This window comes from Bos javanicus, chromosome 13 (genome assembly GCF_032452875.1).
Source record: "Bos javanicus breed banteng chromosome 13, ARS-OSU_banteng_1.0, whole genome shotgun sequence".
NCBI classification, from domain to species: domain Eukaryota; kingdom Metazoa; phylum Chordata; class Mammalia; order Artiodactyla; family Bovidae; genus Bos; species Bos javanicus.
The window spans coordinates 76,180,487-76,207,601 of NC_083880.1; the positions used below are offsets into that span (position 1 = coordinate 76,180,487).

The 27,115-nt window shown below is 50.9% G+C and overlaps 1 protein-coding gene across 10 annotated transcripts in view; it reads right to left on the bottom strand.

The window, feature by feature from the left end:
• SULF2 (sulfatase 2) overlaps nt 1-27,115 on the bottom strand; it is a 126,256-nt gene that overhangs the window by 85,773 nt on the left and 13,368 nt on the right. For 4 of the 10 annotated variants that reach the window (XM_061437880.1, XM_061437882.1, XM_061437878.1 and 1 more), the window contains exon 2: nt 11,689-11,958. In XM_061437880.1, coding sequence (XP_061293864.1) covers nt 11,689-11,863 — 175 coding nt within the window. In that variant the 5' untranslated portion in view covers nt 11,864-11,958. Of the gene's footprint in view, nt 1-11,688; nt 11,959-19,995; nt 20,521-27,115 lie in introns of those variants that run through there. The other 6 variants (XM_061437885.1, XM_061437883.1, XM_061437887.1 and 3 more) reach the window with 6 other exon arrangements.

A 27,115-nucleotide genomic window follows, 5' to 3' on the forward strand; every position in this document is an offset into this window, starting at 1 on the left:
GATGATTTTGTGCATGACCTGTGTCATACATAGAAAGGCATGTGGGGAAACGCTGATTTAATGTGCACTTCTAGAGGTCTGGGTCAGGGCAACCACCATCTCTGGGGACTCAGCAGGTGCTGGGGGCTCTCAAGATTCAAAACATGACCCAATTTTGGCCGTTCCTGGGACTTTGGTGGTTCACGTCTACTTTCTGTCCTAGAAATCTATGTCAGTTGAGAGGAGACATACCCTACATGCCCCTTCCCTAAGACAAAATTCCGGAGCCCCCAACTTGGGTGGCATAACAGAGGAGGCATCGGTTTTGATGGATAACTAAGACATATGCTTTCTGATCTTTGTTTTCTTGAGAGGTAAACACAGTATGTGATGTCAGACTCTCCTTGGGAAGGTTGTGGGAGGTGGGACATGGTTAGCCAACCTAGGGTCCTGACTTAAATCAATGTTTAACCATTGCTATTTCTTACCTAGACTATTGTAGAATTTTAATTGAGATAAATATATGCAAAGCCTTTAGTTCAATGCTTGGCATACAGAAAAGATTCAAAACATGTTAGCTTTTAAAAATGTAAATTACAGATGCTCCCAACTATATATAGTGTAGCACAGCGTTCACAAATTGAGCGCCTCTGGTGGGCTGCAGTACATGGGGTCGCTGAGAGGACACGACTAAGCGACTTCACTTTCACTTTTCACTTTCCTGCATCGGAGAAGGAAATGGCAACCCACTCCAGTGTTCTTGCCTGGAGAATCCCAGGGACGGCGGAGCCTGGTGGGCTGCCGTCCATGGGGTCGCACAGAGTTGGACATGACTGAAGCGACTTAGCAGCAGCAGCAGGACAGGCTCTTGACTGCATGTGTTGGATTTAGGTCTGCTCGGAAGTGGTTAAAAATCTGAATTAATTGCTAACTTTTAAGTTTTATCCGGGAGATTTCACATCAATCCGGATTTTAGGCTTAGCATGAAAATACACAGATCTGGCCTTGATGGGCACACAGGTAGGTGGATCTGAATAGCCAAGGCTGGTTTTAGAAGGGCCCCCCTCCAGTCTGCATGGCCCCCATCAGGCCCACTCCCCTCACCCGCAGTACTGGCCTGGCCCTGCTGCACTGGGTTTGCCCCTCTCCAGGGGATCTTCCTGACCCAGGGATCGAACTTGGGTCTCCCGCATCACAGGTGGATTCTTTACCATCTGACCCTCAAGGGAAGCCCTTGCATCCCTTAGCTGGTTCTATTCCAGCTGAACTGATCAGCTAAGTAAACTCGCAAAGCAACACCGTGGCCTGGAGACCCACAGAAAACAGGCTTTAAGGGAGCATAGAGGGGTGGTGGGTTTGGGTAAAAGCTGGAACAGAGCCTTGCCCTGGACAGGCAGGGGGGCTTGAGCTCAGGCCACAGGTGGGGAAGCACGTGCGTCCTGTAGCAGCCTCCAGCCGCTGGTGGCCACCTGCCAGGCTGGAATTTAAGCGACAGCCCTCGACTGGCCCTCAGCTGGCCCTTGAGTGTCCCTGGATCACCACACTGTCACTGGCTCAGACTGTGAACTGCCAGCTTGTGGCAACACCTGCTGAACGGCCACATCAGGCTGGGCCCCATAAGAGCGATGGCCCCAGAAGCTCTCTGTCCCCAGCAGCGGGGTGAGGGGAAGGCCTGGGAAACAGACAGCAGCAATCAGAGGCCACCTCCGGCCCAGGGACTCCACTGCCTCCTTAGCAGTTACATTCGACCCCCTCCTTCTGTTGGAGCGTTCTCACTGCTGTCAGTTGGCAACAACTGCTGTGCCTGCAACTCAATCCAGAAAAATCCACTGGATTCCTGGGACCCGTTTCTCAGACGAGGTTTCCTCATGGTGGTGGCAGAGGAGGATCAATTCCTGACCCTTGGAGATTGCTAAATAAAATTAAATATTATTCTTGATTTCAGTGATAAAAATCCAAGGCTTAACACTGGTTCTTAACCCCAAAATCAGTTAAAGCAGATGTTGAAGAGGCAGTATTGGAATTTCATTAATGAACACTAGACTGAAGAAAATGAGAAATATCATGCAGTATTTTTTTTTTTTCCTGCAAACCAGAGCCAGCAGAAGCTTCTGGGAAAAAATTCCAACTCAGGCTTTCTCAATGGAGGGGAGGTGCCCTGGGGCAGGGCGGGTCATGGGTATAACAATGGTGCTCAGCAATGACTGGCAATTTCCGCTCCGAGGAGCTCCACCCAGAAACGTCCCTCTTGCTAATAATTTTCCAACTTGCTACCCCTGCCAGAGGCCATTGCCTCAATGAGGCAGCCTCTCCAAGGTGTTCTCCGCATTTTTCAGGGTGGGCTAGAGAGTCAGTCACCCAGCCACCGTCCTGGTGGGTGATGTTGGCGAAGCAGCTGACGTCTGTTTCAAGTCTGAAAACCCATCCCTCCTCCCCCAGTCTCCCATCTCGGTAAACGGCACCACCATCTGCCCAAGAGCTCAGCCAAAAACCTCAGTCATCCTTGATTCTCCTTCCCTCCCCTCCCACTTGTGCTCCATCACCAAGGCGTGCTGACCTTCAAAACAAAACCTGCTCGTTTACCCCCTTCCCTTCAGCAGCACCCCCAATCACCTCCCACCGGGACAACTGGTCTATCAGATTCTGTTCCTGTCCCCCACTTCTTCTCCACCGGCAGCCAGAGCCACTGAAAGCATGAATCATGTGTGCTTGACCTGCTCAGAACATTTCAGTTACTTTCCATTGGCCTGAGAATAAAATCCAGACCTTCCTTGTCTCTTCTCTGCCCTCACCCCTATCCTTCTCTCCTCTCCCTCCCCAGGTCCAGCTGCCCTCCTCCAAGTGCTCAGCAGTTCCTCCCGGTCTGGGATGTTTCTCCCCCAGGCCTCCAGTGAACATCTCCTTCTCAGGGTGCCCATCACTTAACCACACCCACTGCTGGAGTTGCTGCCCCTTCCTGGGACCCCCGCTCCTGATCTCTGGTATGGCTGAGACCCCAGGTTGCCCGCCAACATCTGTTTCCCCTTCTTTCTTATTAACAGACCCTGATTTTAATCTTCAACACACCCCGCTAGGAAACTGCATTTCCTAGACTCTCTTGCAGCGCAAGCAGTTCTCCCTTTAACCTTCTGGATCCACCTTCTGCTTAGTTCTCCAGCCCAGGGATCTGACCTGGATGGGCTGTACTGACTAGTGGCTTCATATTCTGGCTTTGGCTGAATTTGGATGATGGGGGACCCTGGCAGGAGATCAGCAAAAGGAAGCGCTAAGATTAGGGTCTGGATTCCTCCATCTCACTCCCTTGGTGTCAACAGAGGGTGACAACTCCCACTGAGTGGCCCTATGACTCGAGGTTTCCAGGAACCTTTTGCTGCCCTCACCCCCTTGTTCTTGGAGTAGAGACGACCCAACTGTTACTAACTAGCCTCGAGTGCTACCCTATCATTAGTGATTTCTCCACACTTGCTCACACCTTAGCAAAAAGTTAAACCCTCCTTGAAAAATCTAGGTTTGAATGTGTCCTGTATTTCTTGCTGAGATCATGTGACTAATTAAATAAGTTCTGTGTTGTAGGTGATGTCTGGGAGGAGTAAAGGGAGCTGACTTGACTTAAAGGTCCATTCTCTTCCTTTCTGCCTCTTCCTCCTTGCTCTCTGGAATATGGCTGTGATGGCTGGAGATCCAGCAGCCGTTCTGAGTCATGAAGGTGACCTTAAAGATGGAAGCCACACCATAAGAATAGTAGGATACAAAAGTAGAGAAGGAGCTTGGGTCCCTTATAATCTTGAAGGCAGCACGCTGGCCCTGAACGGCCAACTTCCAGACATTTTTATGTGATTAAGAAGCAAAATTCTGTCTTGTTTAAGCCACTGTTATTTTATATTTTCTTTCACACGCAGCCAAACCTAATCCTGATACACTTAGCTTCCAAAATTTAAGTGATCTCCTAAATGGTGCTGAATTTAAAAAAGATCTTGCAGGAATGTGCTTGGCAAGTTGAACAGCAGGGTGGGTCCAACTAAGTCTCTCTTCCTCCTCAATGACCTGCATCCACATGTTTTTCTAACACCAGTGAGCGGCGGCAGGAATGTCAGGAGCTGGTATCTCGGAGAGGCTGAGTTGGAAGTTACCACCGATCTGGCGTCCGGAATCTGGGCACACTATCCTAGGCTTCCAGCCATTTGGCTCCTGCAGAGCACCCAAGCCTGCAATTTAGAATTGATTTCTGAATATCAGTCTGCAGCAAGGGTGTGGTTTCCTTGTGTTCACAGATGGAAAGAGGCAAACAAGTGCGCCTGGCCAGAGGCCCTCCAGAGCAGCTTTCTCAAGTCAAGCTCTCCCACAAGACAGCCCTCCAGGCTGCAGGCTTGCCATTTGCAGGATCACCAGCCCGTCTGAGCATCTGGAGAGGGTCTCTGACCCAGGAAAGCACGAACCAGCACATGATCTGCATGTAATTCCCACCCCCACCCCCCATTCCTGGCCCATCCAGGCCGGGGCCTCCCCACTTGAACTTCTGACTCTAAAGGTTGACAGCCTTGGACTCTAGAACTGAGCTCTAGATAGCTTTCCCCATCTCTGTAAATAGACAATCCACTCCCCCCCACCCAACCCCCACCAGAGGTTCAGGCCAAAACCTTGGAGTTATGCTGGACTCCTCTCCCACTCCACATCAGATCGCTAGCACATCTTGTCAGCGCCATCCTCCAACTCTAGGTGGCATCTGGCCACTTTGCCTACTCTGGTCTGAGCCGCCCGGATCTCGTGCTTGGACCACTGCAGTAGACTTCTGATGGGGTCCATCTCCTGCCTGGACTATTGCAGCAGGCCCCTCACTGCTCTGACTGCACCCCTTCAGTCTATTCTCCATAAAGTAGCCAAAAGGTTAAAATTAACACAGAAGTCACATGATGTCAATGTCCTTCCCTAGTGTCCCTGTCACTTAGAAAGTCACAGCCCTCCCCCCGGTGCAAAGACCCTGCCTAAGCCGCTCTCCCACCACCATCCGTAGCCTCTCAGACCTCACCTCTCCCTGGCTCTTTTGCTCATGCTGGTCTCGCACTGTGGCCATCAGCTGCTCTGTGAGCCTGCCTGGACTGCTTCTGCCTCAGGGCCTTTGCACCCACTGCTCTCTGCCTGGAATGCTCTTCCTGGGGGAATCCCCTTGACTCATATTCCCTAACCTTCTTTATCCAGATACCCCCTTCTCAGTGATGCTGCTCAACATAAAAACCACAACTTTCCCTTTCCCCTCCCCTACTTGCTAACTTCCCCTCCTTGCTGACTTCCCCTCCCCTTTTTACTATCTCATATATAATTGGGTTGGCCAAAAAGTTCATTTGAGTTTTTCCATATGGTGTTCTTAAAAACCCAAATGACTTTTCTTTTTTCCAATCCAATACATATTTTACATATCTTTTAAATGAACTCTTAGCCTAGAATGTAAGCTCCCTGAGAGAAGAGGTTCTGCCTATTTCGTTGGCTGCTGGATTTGCTTGGCACACTCCAGGCGCTCAATACACATCTCATGAATGGATGAGTCTGGTCCGCCCTTTGGGTACCTGGCTTCAGAGAGAGCCCTACGAGGGAGCTGTGGGCATCTTCTGGATTTGACAGCACTCCAGCCATTCTGCCCGCCTCTGGCGCCAGCTCTTGACATTGTTTTTTAGTGCATCACCCCTACCTTCCTCTCCCAGTCTTTGTGGCTCATGTGAAGGCTGGCCCCATCCCTGGGGCTCCAGGATATTAAGTCCTCACCAAGAAGGTTAGATTCATAGATCATCTTCCTCCAGATGAGTAAACAGAAGCACAGAGAAGTCAAGTAACTTCCTCAAGGCCACACAGTCAGCAGCAGAATGAGAGTCTGAACCCGGCTGTTTCATTAGAGAGTTCTTATCTTTACGTCTCTATTGGAGTATTTTCATTGAAAGATATTCTGAGAGACAAAGGCTTCTTCTGAACGGTGAACATCTGATCTGCAGTTCCTGTAGTCATGAGTGCCACACCCAAAACCAGCAAACTGACGAGGTCTCTGAAGGCACTTGCTCCTACCTGGTGTGGATCCCCAAGAAAATGGGCAGCGAAGCATCAATGCCTGATATTTGCAGCCCGACTGTTTCCATAACCCTCAGACCCAAGAGTTACTGCCAGGTGCTGTCCATATAAGCAAGGCCCCAACATTCAAAACCTGTGATCAGACTCCAGAAAATTTTTCTCTTTTCCAGTCACCATCCTGCTGATTAGGTCAAGGAGAAAGTCTCAGGGAGGGGCTACTTCCTCTTGAACTCCTCTCTCAAAACTGCCCATCACCTTTTATAACAAAGCCATCCTGGCCTCAGCCCCATGGGAGGCAGCATCTTGCCGAAATATAAAAACACTGCTGTTCTTAATAGACTTGGTTTTGCAGTGACCTTTTCCTGCAGGCAGTGAATACTAGTTTTTCATGTACAGTCATAATTAAAGCTTCCTTTTCAAATAATACTTAAGCTTCAAAGAGTAAGTCCAGTTCAAGTAATAGAACAGACGGCTCTGGGATATTGCAAATATTCTCTTGCTCCAGGCAAGGACCGTGTCCAACTCATCTTGGTGTCTCAGAGCCTGTCCCGGCCCTGGAGGCTCACCAAGGGTTTGTCTGGATTGAATTAAACCAGAAACCCAGGCGGATTCCACCGGTTTCAAAGCCTATTTGAAGGACACCATGCAAATGAGACCTTGGCTTCCGTATGTTTCTCCCTGTTCTACTCTCCTGGTGAAGATGGCAGCCAAGACTGTACCGATCTCCAAGAGTCATCCAAACACAGGGACTGTCCCCCAAAATATATGGATAGTGGAGACCACTTTCTGACCAATATGTCCTAGAACCTGGCCCCCTGGCAATGGACACTTCCTAGTGACCACTCAGGGAGGCACGTCAAATGCATGTAGGGAAAAAGGAAAGAAAAAAATCAAGATCCAGCACCCCCCTTGCAATCAGTTCAGAGGCAGGAAGAGCCCCTCTTCTGTGCTGTGTCCCATACCAGATCTCTCATCCAGACCCTAATTAGGATGGACGGCTCTTCTCCGCCCCGGGACTGGAAGAAAGCCTGGAATTATCTTAGTGGAGAAGGCTCCAGCCCCGAGAACTGTCAGAACTGCCGCTTGGATGAGCAGAAAATAGCAGATGATAAATTTTTTAGGACCACCCTCCGCGTGCCAGTTGTTGCTGACTGTGAGATAATGTGCTGGCCTTTTGGGGAGCATGCATTATTGATCTGGGTCTGTCTGGTGGTTTATAAAAAGCACACCCTCCCCCCACCACCACCTTGCCATCATCCCTCACCCCCTGAAAGCAGCACAGCCTCCTCCAAATGCTGCTGGAGGGACTGGCTCCTTCATGGAAGGGAAGACCGATCTGGGCAAGTGGGTGCTAAGGGAGGAAATTGACAGATGTCACTGAGCACGAGGGCTCCAAACCCACTGCATCCACTTCCTGGAATTTATCTTTCAGAAATCCTCGCTCGCCGATGCAAAGATACATGTATAAAAATGTTCTTGAGGACGTCGCTGGCGGTCCAGTGGTTAAGAATCCGGCTTCCAGTGCAGGGGACATGGGTTCGATCCCTGGTCAGCGAACTAAGATCCCACATGCTGGGGGGGCAACGAAGCCTGTGTGCCACAACTACGAGCCTGTGTGCTCTAGAGCCCACACACCCCAACTAGAGAGAAGCCCGTGGGGAACCACAAAAGTCCCGCATGCCACGCCTAAGACCTGACACAGCAAATAAATAAGCGAATATTAAAAAAACATTTTCCTTTGACAACAGTATTGGTAACAGTGAAAGCTACTGACAAACACACCCCCAATCTAGAAACCACTCAATAGCCATCCCAAAGATGGGTTAAGGAGAGTTGTGGTTAAGACCATAGGCCCTGGGTTCAAATCTTATTTGGCCACATCCTAGCTGTGTGGCCTTGGACTAGTGACTTAGTTTCTCTAGGCTTCAGTCTCTGCATTCAAAGGAACAGGAGCGATCTAGGCATTTTAAGTTCGCCCTGGTTTTCTGCGCTTTCCTCTCTCCACATCCTCATCACGCCCGAAGTGCCTTTCCTTATATCTGCATGTGCTTTGTTTGAGAGTCACAGGTGCAAACCTACAATCGGATTCTGACATGAGACTTAGATCACGCAGCTGCAGCAAAAATTCAGTGCTCCTAAGAGTGGATGTTCAATCATTAGCCTTGGTTCAGGTCAAAAATCTAGGATCCCCTTTTATCCTCAGCCCCCCTCCCATCCACCCATGCACGTCTTCCGGATTCACCGTTCCTGCCCTGGTCCCAGCTCCCATCCTCACCTGCTCCGGTATGGTCCTGTCCTTCTACCAGCACCTAATTTCAACTAAGAGCCAGAGGGATCCTACTGGAACCTAAGTCAGGTCACAGCCCTCCCTTGTGTCTATTCCACTACAAATAAACCTCAAAATCATCACTGTGATGACAAGGTCCCGCACAACCTGGCCTCATCTCTCGCCACTTACACCCCAGCTCTCACCATTCCAGCTCACAGGCCTTCTTTCTGTCCTGACCCACCGAGCTCATTTCTGTCTTTGCCTTTCCTGTTCTCTCCAGCTGGAGGGATCCTCCCCCAGCCCCTCTCCTCCCAGCACAGTGCACTTAATCAATATCTATTGAATGCATGAATAAGCGTCCGGGGAGTCTTGAATTCTCAAGCATAACTCTGATGAAGACAGCTTGAGGGACCCCACGAGGCATGACCAAGGTGCGCTGAGGTCCGGTGCTGCCTGTGAGTGCTCTTTGCAGAATTCTGCCAGAAACAAAACTCACGGCCCCATGGCCACATTCTATAGGCTCCCCACGGTTATCAAATTTGGCTCATGCTAAATGCTGCTGGGGAGCTGTTCAGTCACTAAGTCGTCTCCAACTCTTTGAGACCAAGTGGACTACAGCAGGCCAGGCTCCTCTGTCCTCCACTATCTCCCTGAGTTTGCTCAGATTCATGTCTATTGGGTCAGTGATGCTATCTAACCATCTCATCCTCTGCTGCCCCCTTCTCCTTTTGCCTTCCATCTTTCCCAGCATCAGGGTCTTTTCCAGTGAGTCAGCTCTTTGCATCAGGTGGCCAAAGTAGTGGAGCTTCAGCATCAGTCCTTCCAATGAACATTCAGGGTTAATTTCCTTTAGGATTGATTGGTTTGAGAAACAGGTATCCTATGCGTCAAACTGTCAATAAAAGCCCTAGGCTATGATTGCTTCTGGCTGCAAATTGTTTTTGCACCAATCAACTCGCTGAGAAAGATCTATACTTGTGATCATTAATACAAATCATTAAAAAGGAGTGGCTTGGATGCATATAAATCACCTTTTCTTGGTGCTTAAAAGACTGATTTCAAAAAGGGTGTAGATTTGCATTTGGATCATCACCACAATCTTATGTTTGACTGCAAAGGCTTTTCTGGTCAACCTTTAAGTTTGTTGCCCCCGACAATATTGAGTTTCCCTTTGACAGTGGACAGAAGCTAAAAGCCCGCCCCTCACCTGGTCAACTGTGGCGCTCCTCAGCACAACCCCTGGGAGCCTTCACAATCTGGCCCCCTTCCTTCTCTCCAGGGTCATGTTATGACCCTTCCCCAGGCTCTGGCCACATCTGTCTCCTTGGTCCTGCCTCAGGGCCTTTGGACATGCTGTACCCTGTGCTTGGAAGGCTTTGCCCCAGATTTTCACAGTACAAGGTAGTATTGACTACCGTGTCTATCATCATCACTGTTAGTAAGAGGGGGAAATCCAATTTATAGGACAAGGAAAACGCACAGGGGCTTGTATGCTGTGTCGTACGGCAGACACACGTGGCTACTGAGCACTGGAAAGGGGCTGGTCCTGAGCTGTCCTCTATAGAGGTGTACATGCCAGATTTCAAAAGCAATAAAAAAATATAAACTATGCCAGAAGACTCTTGGGAGTCCCTTGGACTGCAAGGAGATCCAACCAGTCCATTCTGAAGGAGATCAGCCCTGGGATTTCTTTGGAAGGAATGATGCTAAAGCTGAAACTCCAGTACTTTGGCCACCTCATGCGAAGAGTTGACTCATTGGAAAAGACTCTGATGCTGGGAGGGATTGGGGGCAAGAGGAGAAGGGGATGACAGAGGATGAGATGGCTGGATGGCATCACTGACTCAATGGACCTGAGTCTCGGTGAACTCCGGGAGTTGGTGATGGACAAGCAGGCCTGGCGTGCTGCGATTCATGGGGTCACAAAGAGTTGGACACGACTGAGCGACTGATCTGATCTGATGCCATTAATGATATTTTTATATTGATTACATGTTAAGATGACAATAACTTAGATATATTGGGTCTTTAAAAAATTAATTTCCCCAGCTTTTTACTTTTTTTCTAAAAAAAAAAAAAAAGTGTAGCTACTAGGAAATTTAGAATTACTTATGTGATTTGCATTTGTGCCTCACTTGATAGATCTCAAGGGTAGCGCTGTGTGGGGTTTAATGTGGAGAAATGGAAATGGTAAAATCAGTGAATTCGAAGGGGGAGAAGACACAAGTAAAGGAGAAACGGGGCTGACGCTGAGAGACACCCCCAAAGGTGAGCGGGACATGTAAGTGGAATTTGACCCCAGGAGCAGAAGGTCCAGCTGGTTGACTCTGGGGGCCTCACTCCTGGTGGCCTCATGGATGGAGACTTCTCATGTGAGTGAAAATGTGGTGAGAGGTGCCTCATGAAGATGAAGGTGTCCAGCTGGGTGGAGGAGCCCAGGGACTCGCTTAGGAGGGGGAGGGAGGTGGCCAGGAGGGTTTACACAGTGAAGCAAGGACACGACCGGGGGAGCGGGGGGCTGTGTAAGGGATCAGGGAGGGCGTCCTGCTGTAAACGAGCGCCATCTCGGCAAGGGCCCTCCTCCTCACCTGCTCTACCTGGAGCCCACAGGACCAGAGGGGAAACAGTTCAGGATGAGAGGCGACCGTCCCCACCCTCCTAAGCCACCACCCCGGAAACTGAGTCAGGTCACTAGCAATAGCGGCCACCCTCCCTTTCCCAAGATGCCACCAAGGAAGGCTGAGCCCGCCCTTCCTTGGGTTAAGACTGGTGCCACCTGTTAAGATGGGCGGAACAGGGGTGCACATTTGCAGGGGTGTGTGCACACACACGCTGCCCAGGCTGGCTCCCCCTTTTTGTTCAGCATCAGCTCAAGTATCACCTCCTCTGAGAGGCGCCCCCTGATTACTAATCCAAAGTAGAATTCACCGCAAGCCAGAATCCTCGACAGTTACCCCAGAATGTTTCTCCCTTCTTGAAATTATCTTCCGTATGAACTAGCAATGACCTTGATTATCTGTCTCCTGCATTCCATGAGACAAGAGACGATGCCTGCCTCACTCATTACTGAAGTTCCAGGTCCTAGAATGTGGCCTGGAATGTGGTAGGTTCTCAGTAGAAATTGGACAACAAGTCATCAACTGGTCTTAACATCTCTTTTCCTTAGGACTTTGGAGGAATCTAGAAATGGTTCTCATTAGGAAAACGTTGGAGGCCCCTAACCTTGAGAACCCAGCTATGCATCCCCGTGTGCAGGGCCACCCCTGGCACTCGGTTCAGTCCATTAGATGTGAACTCTGCAGGGTCAACCTGAGCATCTGCTTAAGGGGTCGAGACCCGGCACGGTGAGCCTGGGGGATGCCACCTGCCAGCAGCTGGGCGCTTACCGAGCTCCACGTCCTGGTCGTCCGTCAGTACCAGGATGATGTTGGGACGAATGTTTCTGCGATCCCTCTGAAACCTGCCTTTCAGGCGGTGGTGGGACAGGAAGGCCGCACTTCCGTCCAGTAGAGAAAAGACTGCTGCAGAGAGCAAGCAAAGCAGGATGCCGGCGGGGGCCATGTTACGTTTCCGCGGACTCCCTTGCTTCTGGAGGGATGCAGGAGTCTGGAGCTGTGCTCCGCGGATTTGTTTCTCTTCCTTCTCTACTCACGGACCTAGAGGAAGAGGAAGCGAGTTAGGCCACAGGTTGCATGATGGTATCTTCGATGGCTTCTGGCAGGGGCGGCGAGAACTTCTTTGATCAGTGATAGCTACAGCGGAGCAAACACCCAATTCGGTTAAAGTTGCAAGAAAAGTTATTTGCAACTGGCTCAGGCTTTCCTGGCTGGCAGGAAAGCCTCCGGACACCACTTCTGCAGACAGCATCCCTCCCCTGGACTCAGCCATCCTCTGGATATGTGTGAGCCCAGGTCCCAAGTCAGGTAGTCGGCCTGCCTCCCAACCCTCCGACCAACACAAGAGAAATCACTCCACAGTGAAAGGAAAGGAAAAAGCCTGGGAGAGCAGAAATTTCTGGTCATCTCTTCTCTGCCAGCGCCAAGTGCCGCAGAGGATCAGAGATGAGCGGATGCACCCCCAGCTCTCAGGTAGCGTGTGATTCGGGGAGACAGGTCTGGACCAGCCAGGCTGATCTGTGGGCTAGGCGACTCTGTATTTCAGTCTTAGCTCCATCACTCACCAGCTGGGTCTCCCCATCAACAAGCCAGTAAGGAACCTCAGTTTCCCCATGAATAAAACAGGGATATATGACTGTTGAAGAACTCAACCCAAGGTGGGGGGTGTTCACAAAGGTCCCCTGTCAGTAGGTCCTGTGATGGGGTAAGATGTCCATATTGGTTTTAAGTTGCAAAACAAAATGACAACAGAGAAAGCTGAGAGCTCAAGAGCGGAAGAAAGAGAAGCGTCAAGTCCCCTGTGACCCTGGTCAGCCCCTTGACTCAGGACAGATGGGGTCACCAGCAAAGGGCGGGAGAAGGAAGGCGGGGTGGCTAACCTGGTCTCAGGCAGGTCTCAGGTCTCGCTCTGCTCTTTGCTCTCTGCAGTCATTTTTTTTTTTTTTTTTTACTTCTTGAGGAAATGAGCCTTCAACTCCTGTCCAGATATAGACCTTTTGGTCTCATCTATTTAAAACGAGGGAAAGAGCGAACAAGCAGACGTGTTGGGAGGAAACCAAGCTTGTCGGCCTGAGTCACCGTCCCCACGACCTTGAAGGACTCCTTCTGCCCCTGCTGTCACTGGGAACCCTGCCTCGCCCCAAGCCAGAGCTCAGGGAACTCATCGAGGACGCCAGGGTCCTCAGCGGGGGGTGTGTGGTCTGTGTGACCCCCCCCCCCCGGGGATGGCACCAGCTGCCTATGAGGAATCCCACTTCCTCCCCAACCTGCTGTTCCCACCTCCATCCTCTCAGAGGCAGCCAGCAGGGTCTTCCTAAAATTCAGATCCAAACATGCAACTCACAAGGCCTGGGTAAGGCGAGACCAGGGAGGTTCTCAGGCTCCAGGTCTGAAGGGGCTCTCACTCTAGGTGGGCAGGTGTAAGATAATCAGCTAACCTTAGTCCCAGCCCTGTCACTCACCCATTCAGACCCTCCCCTGGCTTCTCAGGGCTCAAGGTACAAAAATGCAAACTCCCAACAAGCCTTATGGGGTTGGGGCAGTGGGGGGCGTCCAGCCCTGCCCACCTCTCCCCCATCCTCCCAATTGCTCTCAGACGCATGGCTTTTTTCTGTCACTCAGACAAGACTTTGCCTTCCAATGTGGGGGCTGCAGGTTCAATCGCTGGTCTGCGAGCTAAGATCCCACATGCATCCCGGCCAAAAAACCAAAACATAAAACAGAAGCAATATTTGTAACAAATTCAGTAAAGACTTTAAAAATGGTCCACATCAAAAGAATCCTTAAAAAAAAAAAAAAGGTATAAGCACAGTATTTAGAAAAAGAAAACTTTCTACCCAAGGATAAATAAAACAGCTGCATCCCTTCCTTGTAGAACTAACCACACAAAGTCAAAGAGAGCAGAAATCGGGCTGCCCCATCTAACAGCTTCTGGTTCACATTTAATGCTCTAAACTGAACCCTGGGCTGGCGGCTCCCACATCTGCACTGTCTCTCTGCGGGAAATTAGCAGGTGTTGAAAGGCGACAAAGCACATTAGCACCATCGGGAGACTTTCTGCTGGAGGTAATGGGAGGCTTGAGAGGGTTCAAAGGAGACACGCGGAAGATTCTAGTGGTCCTTGAATTACCCCGGATCATGGGAGGGGGTCCTCGAATCATGTTATCAGTCCATGTCCCACCCCCTTTCGGGAAACAAAGAAGACTGCTTTGTGCTTTGCACTTGAAATGTGCTCTTGGCTGGTATACCAGTTGGCCCTCCAAAATGGACATTCACAAAGCAAGCAGGGAAGCCTGGCGCGCTGCAGTCCATGGGATCGCGAAGAGTCAGACACGACTTGATGACTGAACAACAACGAAAGCAAGCAATCCAATCACAAAATGGGCACAAGACCTATATAGACATTTCTCCAAAGGCAGATGGCCAAGAGGCACATCAAAGGGTGCGTCGAGTCGCTAATTATCAGAGAAATGCAAATCAAAACTACAATGAGGTATCACTTCATGCTTTTCAGAATGGCCATCATCAAAAATCTACAAAAATTAAATGCTGGAGAGGGCATGGAAAAAAGGGAACCCTCCTGCACTGTTGGTGGGGATGTAATGTTGCACCACTGTGGAAACAGTATGGAAGTTCCTTAAAACCTTAAAAAAGAGTTACCATATGATCCAGCAATCCTGCTCCAGGACATACACTTGGACAAAACTATAATTTAAAAAGATACACGCATTCTATGTTCATAGCATCACTGTTCACAATAGCCAAGACATGGGAACTGCCTAAATGTTCATCGACAGATGAATGGATAAAAAAGATGTGGGATATATTATACCATGCAATAGTACTCAGTCACAAAAGAGGAGGAAGTAATGCCACTTGCAGCAGCAAGGATGAACCTAAAGACTGTCACACTGAGTGAAGCAAGTCAGAGAAAGATGATGATCATTTGGTATCACTTAACGTGGAATGTAGAAAACTGATACAAATGACCTTGTTTACAAAACAGAAGCAGACTCACAGACATAGAAAACAAACTTATGGTTACCCAAGGGGAAATGGGAGGGGTTAGGGACACATTAGGGGTGTGGAATTAACAGATACACACCGCTATACATGAAATAAACAACAAGGGTTTACTCTATAGAACAGGGAACTATATTCAGGATCTTGTTACAACCTATAGTGGAAAAGAATCTGAAGCTGTACACCTGAAACTAACACAATATTATAAATCAACTACAGTTAAATATAAAAAATGCACATTTATGTTCCTTCAGATGGACAATGAATGATAATAGGGAGAGAATTTCTAAGGGAAGCCCTACAAACAGCAACTCTCATTTTACGCATATCAACTTGTTTAATAAGCATATATGCCCATCAGTATTATACCCATTTTATGGATGAACAAGCTGAGGCACAGAGAATTATGATGAAAACACTCTCCCATGATCGTATGGCCAAACAAGGGGGCAGAGATGGGGTTCAAACCCAGTCTGGCTGGAGTCAGCAGCTCAACAAGAACCTCCTGGAAGTAGATTTCTGGGTAACTTTCTAAAGGTCTCCCAACCTCAGTTTCCTCACTTGCCTCTGAAGCAGCAGGAGGCCAGGTGCCCTTGGAGGGTCTTTTTGGCTCTGGGCCTGTGATACGGAGGAACAAGGGGCCTGGACCAGACGGGGGGTGGAGCTGGGGATACGGTTGGCTGGACTCTTCCTGGGACCCTTAGGCTGTTCCTCTCTGCTCCCGGGCAGCTCTAACCTTCCAGCCAGGATGCTGATCCTCTGGATGGGAGTCAAAACTCCACGACCAGAGATCAGAGAATAACAGGAGCTAATTACTTCATCAGCTCAAGTCATCAGTAGGTCGATTTTTGATGAATTCCCCCAGCTCCCACTTCCCCTGGCCTGGGGCCAGCCCCTCTCTGGATGCTGGAGAAATCAATTAAAATGACGCAAGGGATTCTGCCTCCATTTTCTTCCTTCTTAGTAAAGATTCAGAGAAGCTGAAGTGAGAGCATATCTGGTCAATCTGCGCAACCCTAGCTGAGTGACACTTTGTCCATCCCTCGGACCCTTCTGCTTATTCCCACCAGCTGGGTTCCCTTCCTGCTCTTCGTCCTGTGTCTTCCTCACAGACCTTGGCAAAGCCAAATCGGCCCAAGAAGACATCACTGGAAAAGCCGAATGCCCTGAGTGTTCAGAAACAGCACTCCTGCTTCTGGATTTATCTGATTTGCAGAGAGGAGCAGGTCTCAGTATCATAGCTTTGGGCCCTCATGCGGGCCTGTCTGGGAAGACCCACATGGCTATTTTTCTCTGAGGATCCCCAAACTCAACAAGAATGGCTGAGAGGAGTTTGGGAGCAGTCGGGCAGCCCAGGGAGAGGCAGCGGGAGAGGAAGAAGCAGGCAGAAGTGGAAGCAGGAGTTGATGGGACAGGAGGTGAGAAGAAAGGAGACTGGGATGTGGAGATCCCCAGAGCCCCTGGCTCAGACCTGGGTCCCGCCTACGTGGCCCAGAGAGCCAGACCGCGTATGTCTCCCTTCACTCACTCTACAAATCAGTATTTAGGGTTACGTGGTAGGGTAACCCTGTCTGGGTTATGACAGCCTCATTTGTTTCCCTGCTTCCACACTCAGCTCCTTCTATCAAGCAGGCAGAAGGATCCTGTTAAAGACAAAATTTGCCTTCTTCCACAGCAGAGCCCTCCAGGGCTCCCATCTCATGCCAAATAAAACTCCCAAGCCCTTCAAAAGGCCTAGAAGACCCTGTGCCTTCTGTCCATCCCCTTCGGACCTCATCACCTCCCCCCCCACCCTTGCCCACTTGGCTCTGGTCACTTGGCATCTGTGCTGCTCCTTGCCTAAGCCAGGCATGTCCCCACCCCAGGGCCTTTGAATGTGCTGTCCTCGCTGCCCAGAGCCTTCATTCAGATCTCTTCATTGCCTAAGCCAGGCATGTCCCCACCCCAGGGCCTTTGAATGTGCTGTCCTCGCTGCCCAGAGCCTTCATTCAGATCTCTTCATTGCCTAAGCCAGGCATGTCCCCACCCCAGGGCCTTTGAATGTGCTGTCCTCGCTGCCCAGAGCCTTCATTCAGATCTCTTCATTGCCTAAGCCAGGCATGTCCCCACCCCAGGGCCTTTGAACGTGCTGTCCTCACTGCCCAGAGCCTTCATTCAGATCTCTTCATTGCCTAAGCCAGGCATGTCCCCACCCCAGGGCCTTTGAATGTGCTGTCCTCGCTGCCCAGAGCCTTCATTCAGATCTCTTCATGGCCCTTTCCTCACCTCCTTCAGGTCTTTGCTCAAATTTCACCTCTGCAGGTTAAAACAGAAAGCTCTTCCCTCCCTAGGAGCGCCTACCACCTCTGACAGCTACATATTTTACTTATTTTTTTGTTAGTCTCCCCCACAAGAATGTCAGTTCTTTGATGGTATGGATTCTGGTCAGCTTTGTTCACATCTGTACCATTAGTCACTCAGTCGTGTCTGACTCTATGACCCCATGAACTATAGCCTGCCAGGCTCCTCTGTCCATGGAATTCTCCAGGCAAAAACACTGGAGTGGATAACCATTCCCTTCTCCAAGGAATCATCCCAACCCAGGGATTGAACTCAGGCCTCCTGCACTGCAGTCAGATTCTTTACCATCTGAGCCACCAGGGAAACTCAGGTGGGGGCACTGATCACTCCCTTTTTCTGCTTATGTGCAGTTTGAACATAGGCTAGAACATGTGACCCAAGTGGAGCCAGTCAGCACATTCCATCTCTTTAGTTCCAATGATTGGCCCAGAGACACACACGTGATCCAAGCCTGGCCAATGAGAGAGAAGTAGGAAACAGCAGGGTGGATACCGAGAGCTGGAAAGGGGTAAGCCCAGCCCAGCTACCAACTGGAGCCTGACAGAGGATGCTGGTGTTGGTGGGCTAAACCAAGTAGCACCTTGGAGCCAGTTACAGGTTCAAACAAGTGCCCTTTGTTGCTTAAGCTGATCTGAATTGGGGCTGTCATTTGCAACAGGAAATGCCCAGATCAACACAGTAAATCCCTAAAAGAATAATGAGGAAAAATGAGGAAGAATTACAATTAAATTTTAATTATTTAATTCTGCTTATTGCAGAACTCGGCCAATACTAAACACTTTTCCTGTGTTAACTCAGGACACCTTTCAACAACGCTGCTGCTAAGTCACTTCAGTCATGTTTGACTCTGTGCGACCCCATAGACGGCAGCCCACCAGGCTCCCCGTCCCTGGGATTCTCCAGGCAAGAACACTGGAGTGGGTTGCCATTTCCTTCTCCAATGCGTGAAAGTGAAAAGTGAAGGTGAAGCTACTCAGTCATGTCTGACTCTTCACGACCCCATGGACTGCAGCCTACCAGGCTCCTCTGTCCATGGGATTTTCAGGCCAGAGTACTGGAGTGGGGTGCCATTGCCTTATCCATCAACAACGTTAGGATGCTCCAATTGTGGGTGAGGAAGCTGAGGGCATGGAGAGGTTCGAGAACTTTCCCAAGGTTGTGCTGCTTGGATGCTGAATATTATCCCTTGACTGACCCCCTCCCCGTCTCCTGTCCTCTCTTCCCTGTGCCCCAGGAGGTTCACTCGGCTGGAGCACGTCAACGAGCTCTGTGCTAAAGGAAATGCTGCCCAGAGAAGGGAGGATGGGAGGAGAGAAAGGCCTGGGTAATTTCCAGGTATCTTCCCTGTCCAGTTGCTATGAACGGAGCATATCCCTCATTACTCTACTGAAGGCCACGGCTCCTGTGGGTGGCCCTTGCCAGGTTCCAGCGAATGCCCCCCACTGTCCCCTAGCCCCAGAGATCTGTATTATTCATTTTACATCTCTGTGGGAGGCACCATCTATTTCCTGCAGGGCACCTGTGCTGATAAAGCAAGCAGATAGCGTGCCCGAGATTTACACCCAGATATCCTGACCCTAGAGTCCTCTCTTGACTCCTCCGTTTACTTGGAAACTGACATATGATACTAGAAGCTGAGGTTAAGTGTGTTGTAGAAACAGGAAGAGAAAGAGGGAACTGCTGATCTGCGGGCAGGCAGGGATGGCTGCATGGAGTCCTTACAGAGAAACGTTTGAGAAGCCTAAGAGGGACAAAGTTCTGAAAAATCCACAGGATTTGGGTGGACTGTGAAGAAGGCACAGAGGACAGAGTGCCTCAGGCAGGGGAAATAGCTTCAGCAAGTAGCAGGCAGTGTGGGAGGGGTGAGATGTGTGGTCCCAAGCCTTGCAAACCTAGAAACTGTCTAGACAGAGGCTGACACACACACATCTGGTAGACCCTGCACTCCCCCGGTATCTACCTTTTCTGGGGAGAGGAAGCTTGGCCATCCTTCTCTCCTCTCCAGGGCTGTCAAAGAAAGGACAGGAGCTCCTGCAATCTACAGTCCACAGACTCTCTGTCTCCCTGAGCCAAGTCCAAGGGTCAGGTGGCTCTCTGTAACTGTCCTTGGAATTTCAGCAGGAGGCAGAGAACCAAACCCACAGGACAGGAAATAGAAGGGTCCTTAGAGGATGGAGGGAAAGATCAGGTTTCAAGACAAGAATTCAGGATCTGGAAAGGAAATTAGGGCATAAAGAGAACAGCCCAAGAACCCAGTTGCCTGCACAGCTATTCAGGTGTCAAGAGACTCTCGAACGCCTGCTCTGTCCCAGGCATAGTTCTTGGCACTGCATATAAAACAGTGGGAGAAAAAGTATCTGCCCTCATGGAGCTGACATTCTAAGGAGTCAACATATCAGAAGCTGGAGTTGAAAGAGTCCAGCGAATGGTGAAAAATGTCAGAAAACATGATCGGAAATAATGATCAACCACAGGTACTCTTAGAATGGGGTCATGGATTATAGAGCAAGCCCAAAGAAAGTTTAAAAATGATATACTTGAAGTCTTGAGAAGCTGAGCATCAAAGCGTTTTGCATACCACCATATAATTCACACTCAAATATCTGAGCAGAGCCCTTATCAGACCTGAGCCCATCCGAGCCTTCTGAAGGCCCTGCCTCAGTGACCAGCCCAACAGAGTAATCCAGGTGCTTCGGTATGACTATGAAGAGGTACCTCTTATTTCCAGCTGGCTACCTTGGTCCACGTCGGTCCACCACAAGGATGAGGGAAGTGATGCCGTCTCGCCTCATGCAGAGTGGGATGAAGGCACCACGCAGAAGAAAACACAGCTTCGAAACAGAACGTTCTTGGGTTTTGCCAACATTTGAGACCGTGGATCTGGCCAAGCCCAAAGGAGGAAGATCCACCTCCGGGGTCTTTGTTTCAGGCACCCAGGGATTCTGCCATGTCCTGCAACGGCTTTGAGGTCTCTTCTTTCTTTTAGGGTCACTTTCTCACACTTCGACTCTCTAAGGACATGAATCAAATTCTCTTGTTCTCCTAGGTCACTCAGAATTGCTTTCTTGGTCACTTGCAACTGAATGAGCCCAACCGGTAGAGCAGGCTGGGGGCAGAGAGTTGACTCAGGCGGCTTCCCAACACCATCTGCCTCCATGTACAGACGCCCGACGACACAGCCACTAGCCCCTGGCCTGGGCCCCGCTATGCCTTATCACAGGCAGACCTTCCTTCTTATTTGCTGACGAGAGGAAGGTGGTGCAGAAAAGGGGAAGAAATGTGAGCGTGGGAGTCCTGAATTCTGGTTCTGATCCGCCCCAGTTTCCTCGCCTGCCAAGAAAAACAGACTGTTCCCCGGGCGCGGCCTGGGACTCAGGGCCGGTGGAGCCTGAAGCGGACAGGGAGGTCCTCCTCCCCTCCCTCCCTGCAGAGGCCTCCCTCTCTGACTCCTGGCCTCATCCAAGGTCTGTTCTCTTCAGAGCGCCCCTCACCGTGTCTGATTCCTCAATGCACTCTTCTGCTCGAGTTTGTATCTTGCAGGGAGTTGTTTTCCCCACCAGAAGCTCTGCATGGGTAGGGGCTGTCTCTTTCTCACTCCATAGCTTCAGCCCCTGGCTCAGCCCCCTGGGTGCTAGTTCTTCAGGTTAACAAATATTTACTGAGAACCTACTCTGCACCGTAAATTAGGCTGAGAGCCGAACAACTGTTGCTTTCAAATTGTGGTGCTGGAGAAGACTCTTGAGAGTCCCTTGGACTGCAAGGAGATCCAACCAGTCCATCCTAAAAGAGATCAGTCCTGGGTCTGGACTGATGGGTTCACTGGAAGGACTGATGCTGAAGCTCCAATACTTTGGCCACCTGATGCAAAGAGCCGACTCATTGGAAAAGACCCTGATGCTGGGAAAGATTGAAGGTGGGAGAAGGGGCAACAGAGGATGAGATGGTTGGATGGCATCACCAAATCAATGACCATGAACTTGGGCAAACTCCAGTAGTTGGTGATGGACAGGGAGGCCTAGAGTGTTGCTGTCCATGGGGTCTCAAAGAGTCGGACACGACTGAGAGACTGAACAACTATGCATCAGGCCCTGTTCTGTGTGCTGAGGAGCCAGAAATGAATACTCTGACGTGGATCAGACACCAAAATAAAAGACAAGCACACGAGGTGATGAGTCCTAAGGGGAGGGAGTGGAAGTGCTGGTGTGGGGAGCTTGCATCGTTAAATAGGAGAGTGGCAAGGCCTGAGAGGACACTTGGGCAGAGTCCTCCAAGAGGTGAAGGAAAGTGCCTTGTGGATATTCGGGAGAACAGTGTTCCAGGCGCAGAGACAAATGCAAGGGTCCTGAGGTAGGAATGTGGCTGGGGTGTTGAGGAACATGATGGGGGCAAGTATGGTTGGGGTCGAGCTGAGTGAGGGGGGACCTGGAACAGTCTAGCCCAGGACTGCTGTGCTTGGATGTAGGTTTTACCAGCATCCTTCTGGCTGTGTGTGGAGAGCAGATAATAGGAGCGAGGGTGGACACACCAAGGCCAGTGAGACAATGGCCATGGACCATGTCTGGACTGGGGTAGGAGCAGCGAAAGGGTGAGAAGGGAGATTCTAAATATTGCTGGATGGATGAGTGAATGGCTGACTGAACAGAGGAAAGACCGGCACAGGCCAAGTGATCCAGTGACTACTTCTGTGCAACAATTTACCTCCAAGCATCGCAGTGGAAATCTTTTTTTTTTTTTTTTAATGCTCAGGGACTTGGGTTCAGGAATTCTAGCAGGACACAGCAGAAAGGGCTGGTCTCTGCTTTATTGTGCCTGAGGCCACAGCTGGAAAGACTCAAAAGCTGGGGACCTGAATCCTCAGCTTGGTGGCTGTGGGCTGGAGCCTCGGGCCAGGGGTGGGAGGGGCTTCTCTGTGTGGCCTGGGCTTCACAGCATGGCAGCCCCAGGCTGGTGACTGATTTCTTCTGCAGCTTAGGGCACCAAAAGTGAGCATCCCACCAGCCCGGGTGGGACTTCTCTTTAAAATTTATTTGGCTGTACTGGGTCTTAATTGCAGCATGTGGGATCTAGTACCCCAACCAGGGATCGAACCTAGGTCCCCTGCCTTGGGAGCTTTAAGTCTTAACCACTGGTCCACGAGGTAAGTCCTGACCTCATCTCTTCTGACCGAACCTCACTTTTCTGCTGTCCTCAGCATTACTCCCACCATTCTACTGGTCACCAGTGATACGTGAGCCTGGCCAGATTCATGTAGGGGACATGGGGCATGGCCCACCTCCAGACAGAGGAATGAGAAGCCCACACTGGAGGTGCACCCGTGGGGGTTACCTTGTGGGCCCGAGGAAACACAGGAGGCCCTGCCAAGTCACGGAGGCCCGGGCACGGCAGGGGGTGGCAGCCTCCCCCCTGCACACGTCACCCTTCTAGGAAGTGAAACGGCGTCTGAGTCAGATTGCATCTGTCTGCACCTGCCAAGCTTTGGAGTTTGTGCCCACGCCCATATCAAAGATCCCCGAGCCCCAGGAAGTCCTGGGGTGACCGGAAGGTTCCCCCAACCCCTCTCCTCTTTTGTGAACGACCCAAAGGGGTTAGATCAATGGGGCCTGTGCTCAGCTGATTCTGAAAGGAGCAGAAGAGGCAGAAAGCGAGCTGCCCCAGGCGTGAACGCATGGTAACTGCCTCTCCTCCTGTGCCACTTCAGAGAACAGAGGTGCCCCAGTTAGATCTGCATTGAAAACATTGACTTATTCCTGCTTTTTAAAAAGTCCCTTCTTTGTAAGTAGAAAGGAAGCCACCTCCTCAACACAGGAACCCAAACAGAAGTGGGTGATCTGATTTTGGGGAACTGGTCCTCACTTCCCCGGGTCCTTTCCTCCTGCTGACATGAGCCGTGACCCTCTGCTCAGGGTCACCGTCCACTGGGAGGCTGCCCAGGCCACGAAGCTGTCAGCCCTGGTCACATGGGTGGGCTGCTGGCTTGTCCTGGTGGGAGACTTCAGCTAGGGGCTGCTGGGCTGGGTTTGGGAGGGATGTTAAGACAGCCTGGCTGGGCAGGAGAGCTGCAAACAGCTTCTCACCTTTCAGAACTCAGCCCAAGGGCACGTTGCTTCTCCCAGAATTGACCGCTAGGGTTTGATAGGCAGCTGCCAGGAACGTTCTGGGAAGATGGGCAGGGGCTTCTGGTGTGCGACCTGATTGACCTTGACCCCAGCACCCCACACGTTAGGGTCTCGGAAGCTCTGCTTGTCACTTGCACTCATGTTTGTGCAGGATAGTTTTCTGTTCGCCCCCTTTCTTATTTCAGTAAACGCAGTTACAGAGGCAGTGTTCTCCCTCCGCGGGGAATGAGCGCCACCTGCCCTAAACCGGGGTCTTTCGACTTGGGCACTGCTGCCTTTGGGGCTGCGTCATCCTCTGCAGCGGCTGCACTTTGCAGGGCGTTGAGCAGCGTCCCTGGCCGCCACCTGTTAGACGCAAGAGGCACCCACCCCCAATGGTGGCGTAAAAAATGTCTCCAGATATTGCCTAATGTCCCCTGGTAGGGGGCAAAATCGCCCCCAGGTGAGAACCCCAGCCATAAACGGACAGCAGCACAGAGAAACAAATACAGTGACATTACGGTTAAATTCCTGCTTGCCAAGGACACTGGACATTTTCTTGCAAGCGAAGCAGGACTCCTTGATGACTCAGAGGTTAATGGCCGGGGCAGGGACTCCTAAGATGAGGACCCCTGGGTCCCGCCCACCAGGAGCCAAGACTTAATCCACTCAGTGGGACCAGGTGGGCTGGAGGCGGGTGGGCTGGCTCACAGGAAGTTTGATGTCGTAATGGTGCCCTGTGGAGACACACCCGCGTGCCGTGGCCTTTGTCTAAAGTGAGGACACAAACCCAAATGCCTGCAGGGCCCAGGCAAGAGCCGGGAGTGAGTGACAAGGGTTTAGGGTCACAGGGAGGGGTGGAGAGTGCCCTGCTGGAGGTGCCAGTTCGCGGAATCAAAACAGTCACTACATTTTAAACACTGAGCAGGCCAAACAGAGCTCCCCTGGAGCTTGCCTGGGGGCCCATTTGCAGCCCTTCAAAGCTGTGTGGTCTTTTCTGTGCACCTACTCTGTGCCAGTGCTGTGTGGAATGCTGGGAAACAGCAGGCCAGGCCTCTGTCTTGAAGGAGCTGACATTCTGGTGGCGGAGACAGATTTAATGAATGAAGATGAATCCCAGATGATCTTAAGAGCCTTGTAAGGAGCTGTCAGGATGACAAGATAGGGGAAATCAGGGGAAGCCTCTGGGAGGTAGTGTCTGAGCTGACACCAGAGGTGGGGTAGAGAGTCAGTCGTGGGCACAATGCTTTCTAAGCAAGGGAAAAGGCACGTGCAAAGGCCCTGTGGTAGGAACGAGCAGGGTCTGTGTGAAGATCAGAGCAAAGACCAGAATGGCAGGAGCAGGGAGCAGGAGTGGCCGCCTGGTATAGGTGAGGCTGCTCGTCACCTGCCCTCAGCCCACGCTTTCCTGGTAGGCCACGCCTGCCACCCTTCCTGGGTGTTTAGGGGAAACAGGAATCAGATACAGTTCTTCCCACCTCTGTTCTTTGTTCTTTTGTCTTGGCTGTAGACAAAAGCTTCCCTGGCAGCGAGCTACAGACTTATTTCTGCAAAAGGCCTTTGGCCAAAAGCAATAAAGTCGGACCTCAACAGAGTCATTATTCACGCCTAATTGTGGGCTGGTTCTCGGTGTAGACAGCCATGGCCAGGGCTGGCGATTCCAGTCCCACCCCCTCCCATGTGTTAACCCCACCCGTTCTCCGCACTGTTTACCCCCACAGACCCTGTATTTAGGTTTTCAGAGATTGTAGTTTTTTGTATACACATTAAAGAGGTGAAAGGCTATTTTGACTGCCTGGTATTTATAATCCAGTTATTTCTCCCCTTTCACCCAATCTGCAGCCATGTGTACCCTGCTCACTCATCACGCCCTGCTATTAGCAGATGCGTGTCTCATTAGCTCACCTTGGAAACAGCCTGAAGCTTACAATCATTTGAGAAGCTTGTACTCACAGGCGGGGGAGGGCGTCTAAAGCAACTTTTACCAAATAACCCGCTAAATTTAGAGATGGAAGTCAGGGAGAATGTCGAATGACAGATCTGTTCCCAACCCTGGCGTGCTGTGCTGTCTAATTAGCAGCAGCTGGAAATAGCCTGCCACCGGGGAGGAGCGCCTGGGTCAGAGGTGTTCTGGGAGCTGGGATCGGTCTCTGGGGGACTCACCGGGTGTCACAAGGTTACTGGGTATCCAGGTGCACAGTGGCTGGAAGAAGGGGAGTGGGGTCCGGGCTCCCGGCGTCCATGGTGGGGAGGCAAGAGCCCACCCACTGGGCTGGCTGGTCCGTCACCACCGAGCATGCTCTTCTTTCGAAGGGCCAGCTTCAATCAGCCCCATCTTTGGAGTGAAGATGCTGAGCGTGGCCAGGATTCTGGGAGCTAGCTTTGGCCCACATAATGAAGGTGGGGCTCCCAAACCCCTAGCAGTGCCTGAAATACGGTGTCCCTGCCTGGAACAGCATCATGCAGACTTGGGCATACACTTATACCAGACTTGAAAAATATTCATCCATCCATCCTCCATCCGTTCATTCTACACTGCTGACTGCTCATCTTGGGGCAGAGCCCCTTATTCAGGGGCTGTGCAGAGGTTTCTAACTCCTCCTTTCTGGCCAGCATCTGGTCCCCTTCTCTTGACAACAGCACTCCAATTTCCTTTGGAGGATTCTCTCTCTCTCCTGCTAAGATGCCCCACCCTCTCCTGCCATGTCACCAAAGGGTGACCACATGACCAAAGCTGTCCAGTCAGACTCTCTTAATGGGCCCCTGACCCTCAAATGGAACGTTAAGAACAGAAAAAGCAGGGGGGCATTTATCTCCTTGGAACCCCTCCTCCACGAGGCTGCCAGCCACTCCTGCCCCTAGACCCCTAGAACTTCTGAAGCAGAAGCCTTAAGAAGGCCTGGCAGCTTTTATATGTGTGCTCTTAGATATCAGGCTATCCTGAGACACTACACTGTGAGGAGGTACAAGCAGCCATGGGGAAAGACCACGTGGAGGAGCATGGAGCACTTCAGCTGATGGCCCCACGTGAGCACCGTTTCTGGACCAACAGTCGCTGGCAGCCATTCGGGTGCAGCCATTTTGGACCTTCCAGCTGGCATCACTCAAATCGAGAACCACCTGGCAACCCATAATCTTGTTAGAAATAATCATTGCTTTAAGCCACTGAGCTGGGAGTGATCTGTTACACAGCAGACGCACAGCTAAAGGACCTGGAATGACACTGATGAGAGCCTGTTCCTGAGACTGGAAGGTTTCCTACGGTGAGTCGAGACGTTCGGTCTCCTGGGGCCAGTGGCTTTACTCAGAAGAACACTTAGGGAGAACATCATTCATTCATTCTTTCAATCAGTTTCAAACAGCTGGTACACTGCTATAAAGACAGACAAGTCGAGCTCCTTTTTCCGGTGGGGGCATCACATCCTCTGCCTCAGTTTCCTCAACTTTGAAATGGAGATAACAGGCCCTGGTTAAAAGGATTGTCATGATGATTAAAGGGCTTCCCTGGTGGCTCAGACAGTAAAGAATCCGCCTGCAATGCAGGAGACCCAGGTTCAATCCCTGGGTCAGGAAGATCCCCTGGAGAAGGGAATGATAACCCACTCCAGTATGCTTGCCTGGAGAATCCCATGGACAGAGGAGTCTGGCGGGCTACAGTCCATGGGGTTGCAAGAGAGTCAGACATGACTGAGCAACGAACACTTTCCTGATGATTAAACGCCTGGCAACAAGCACCCCAT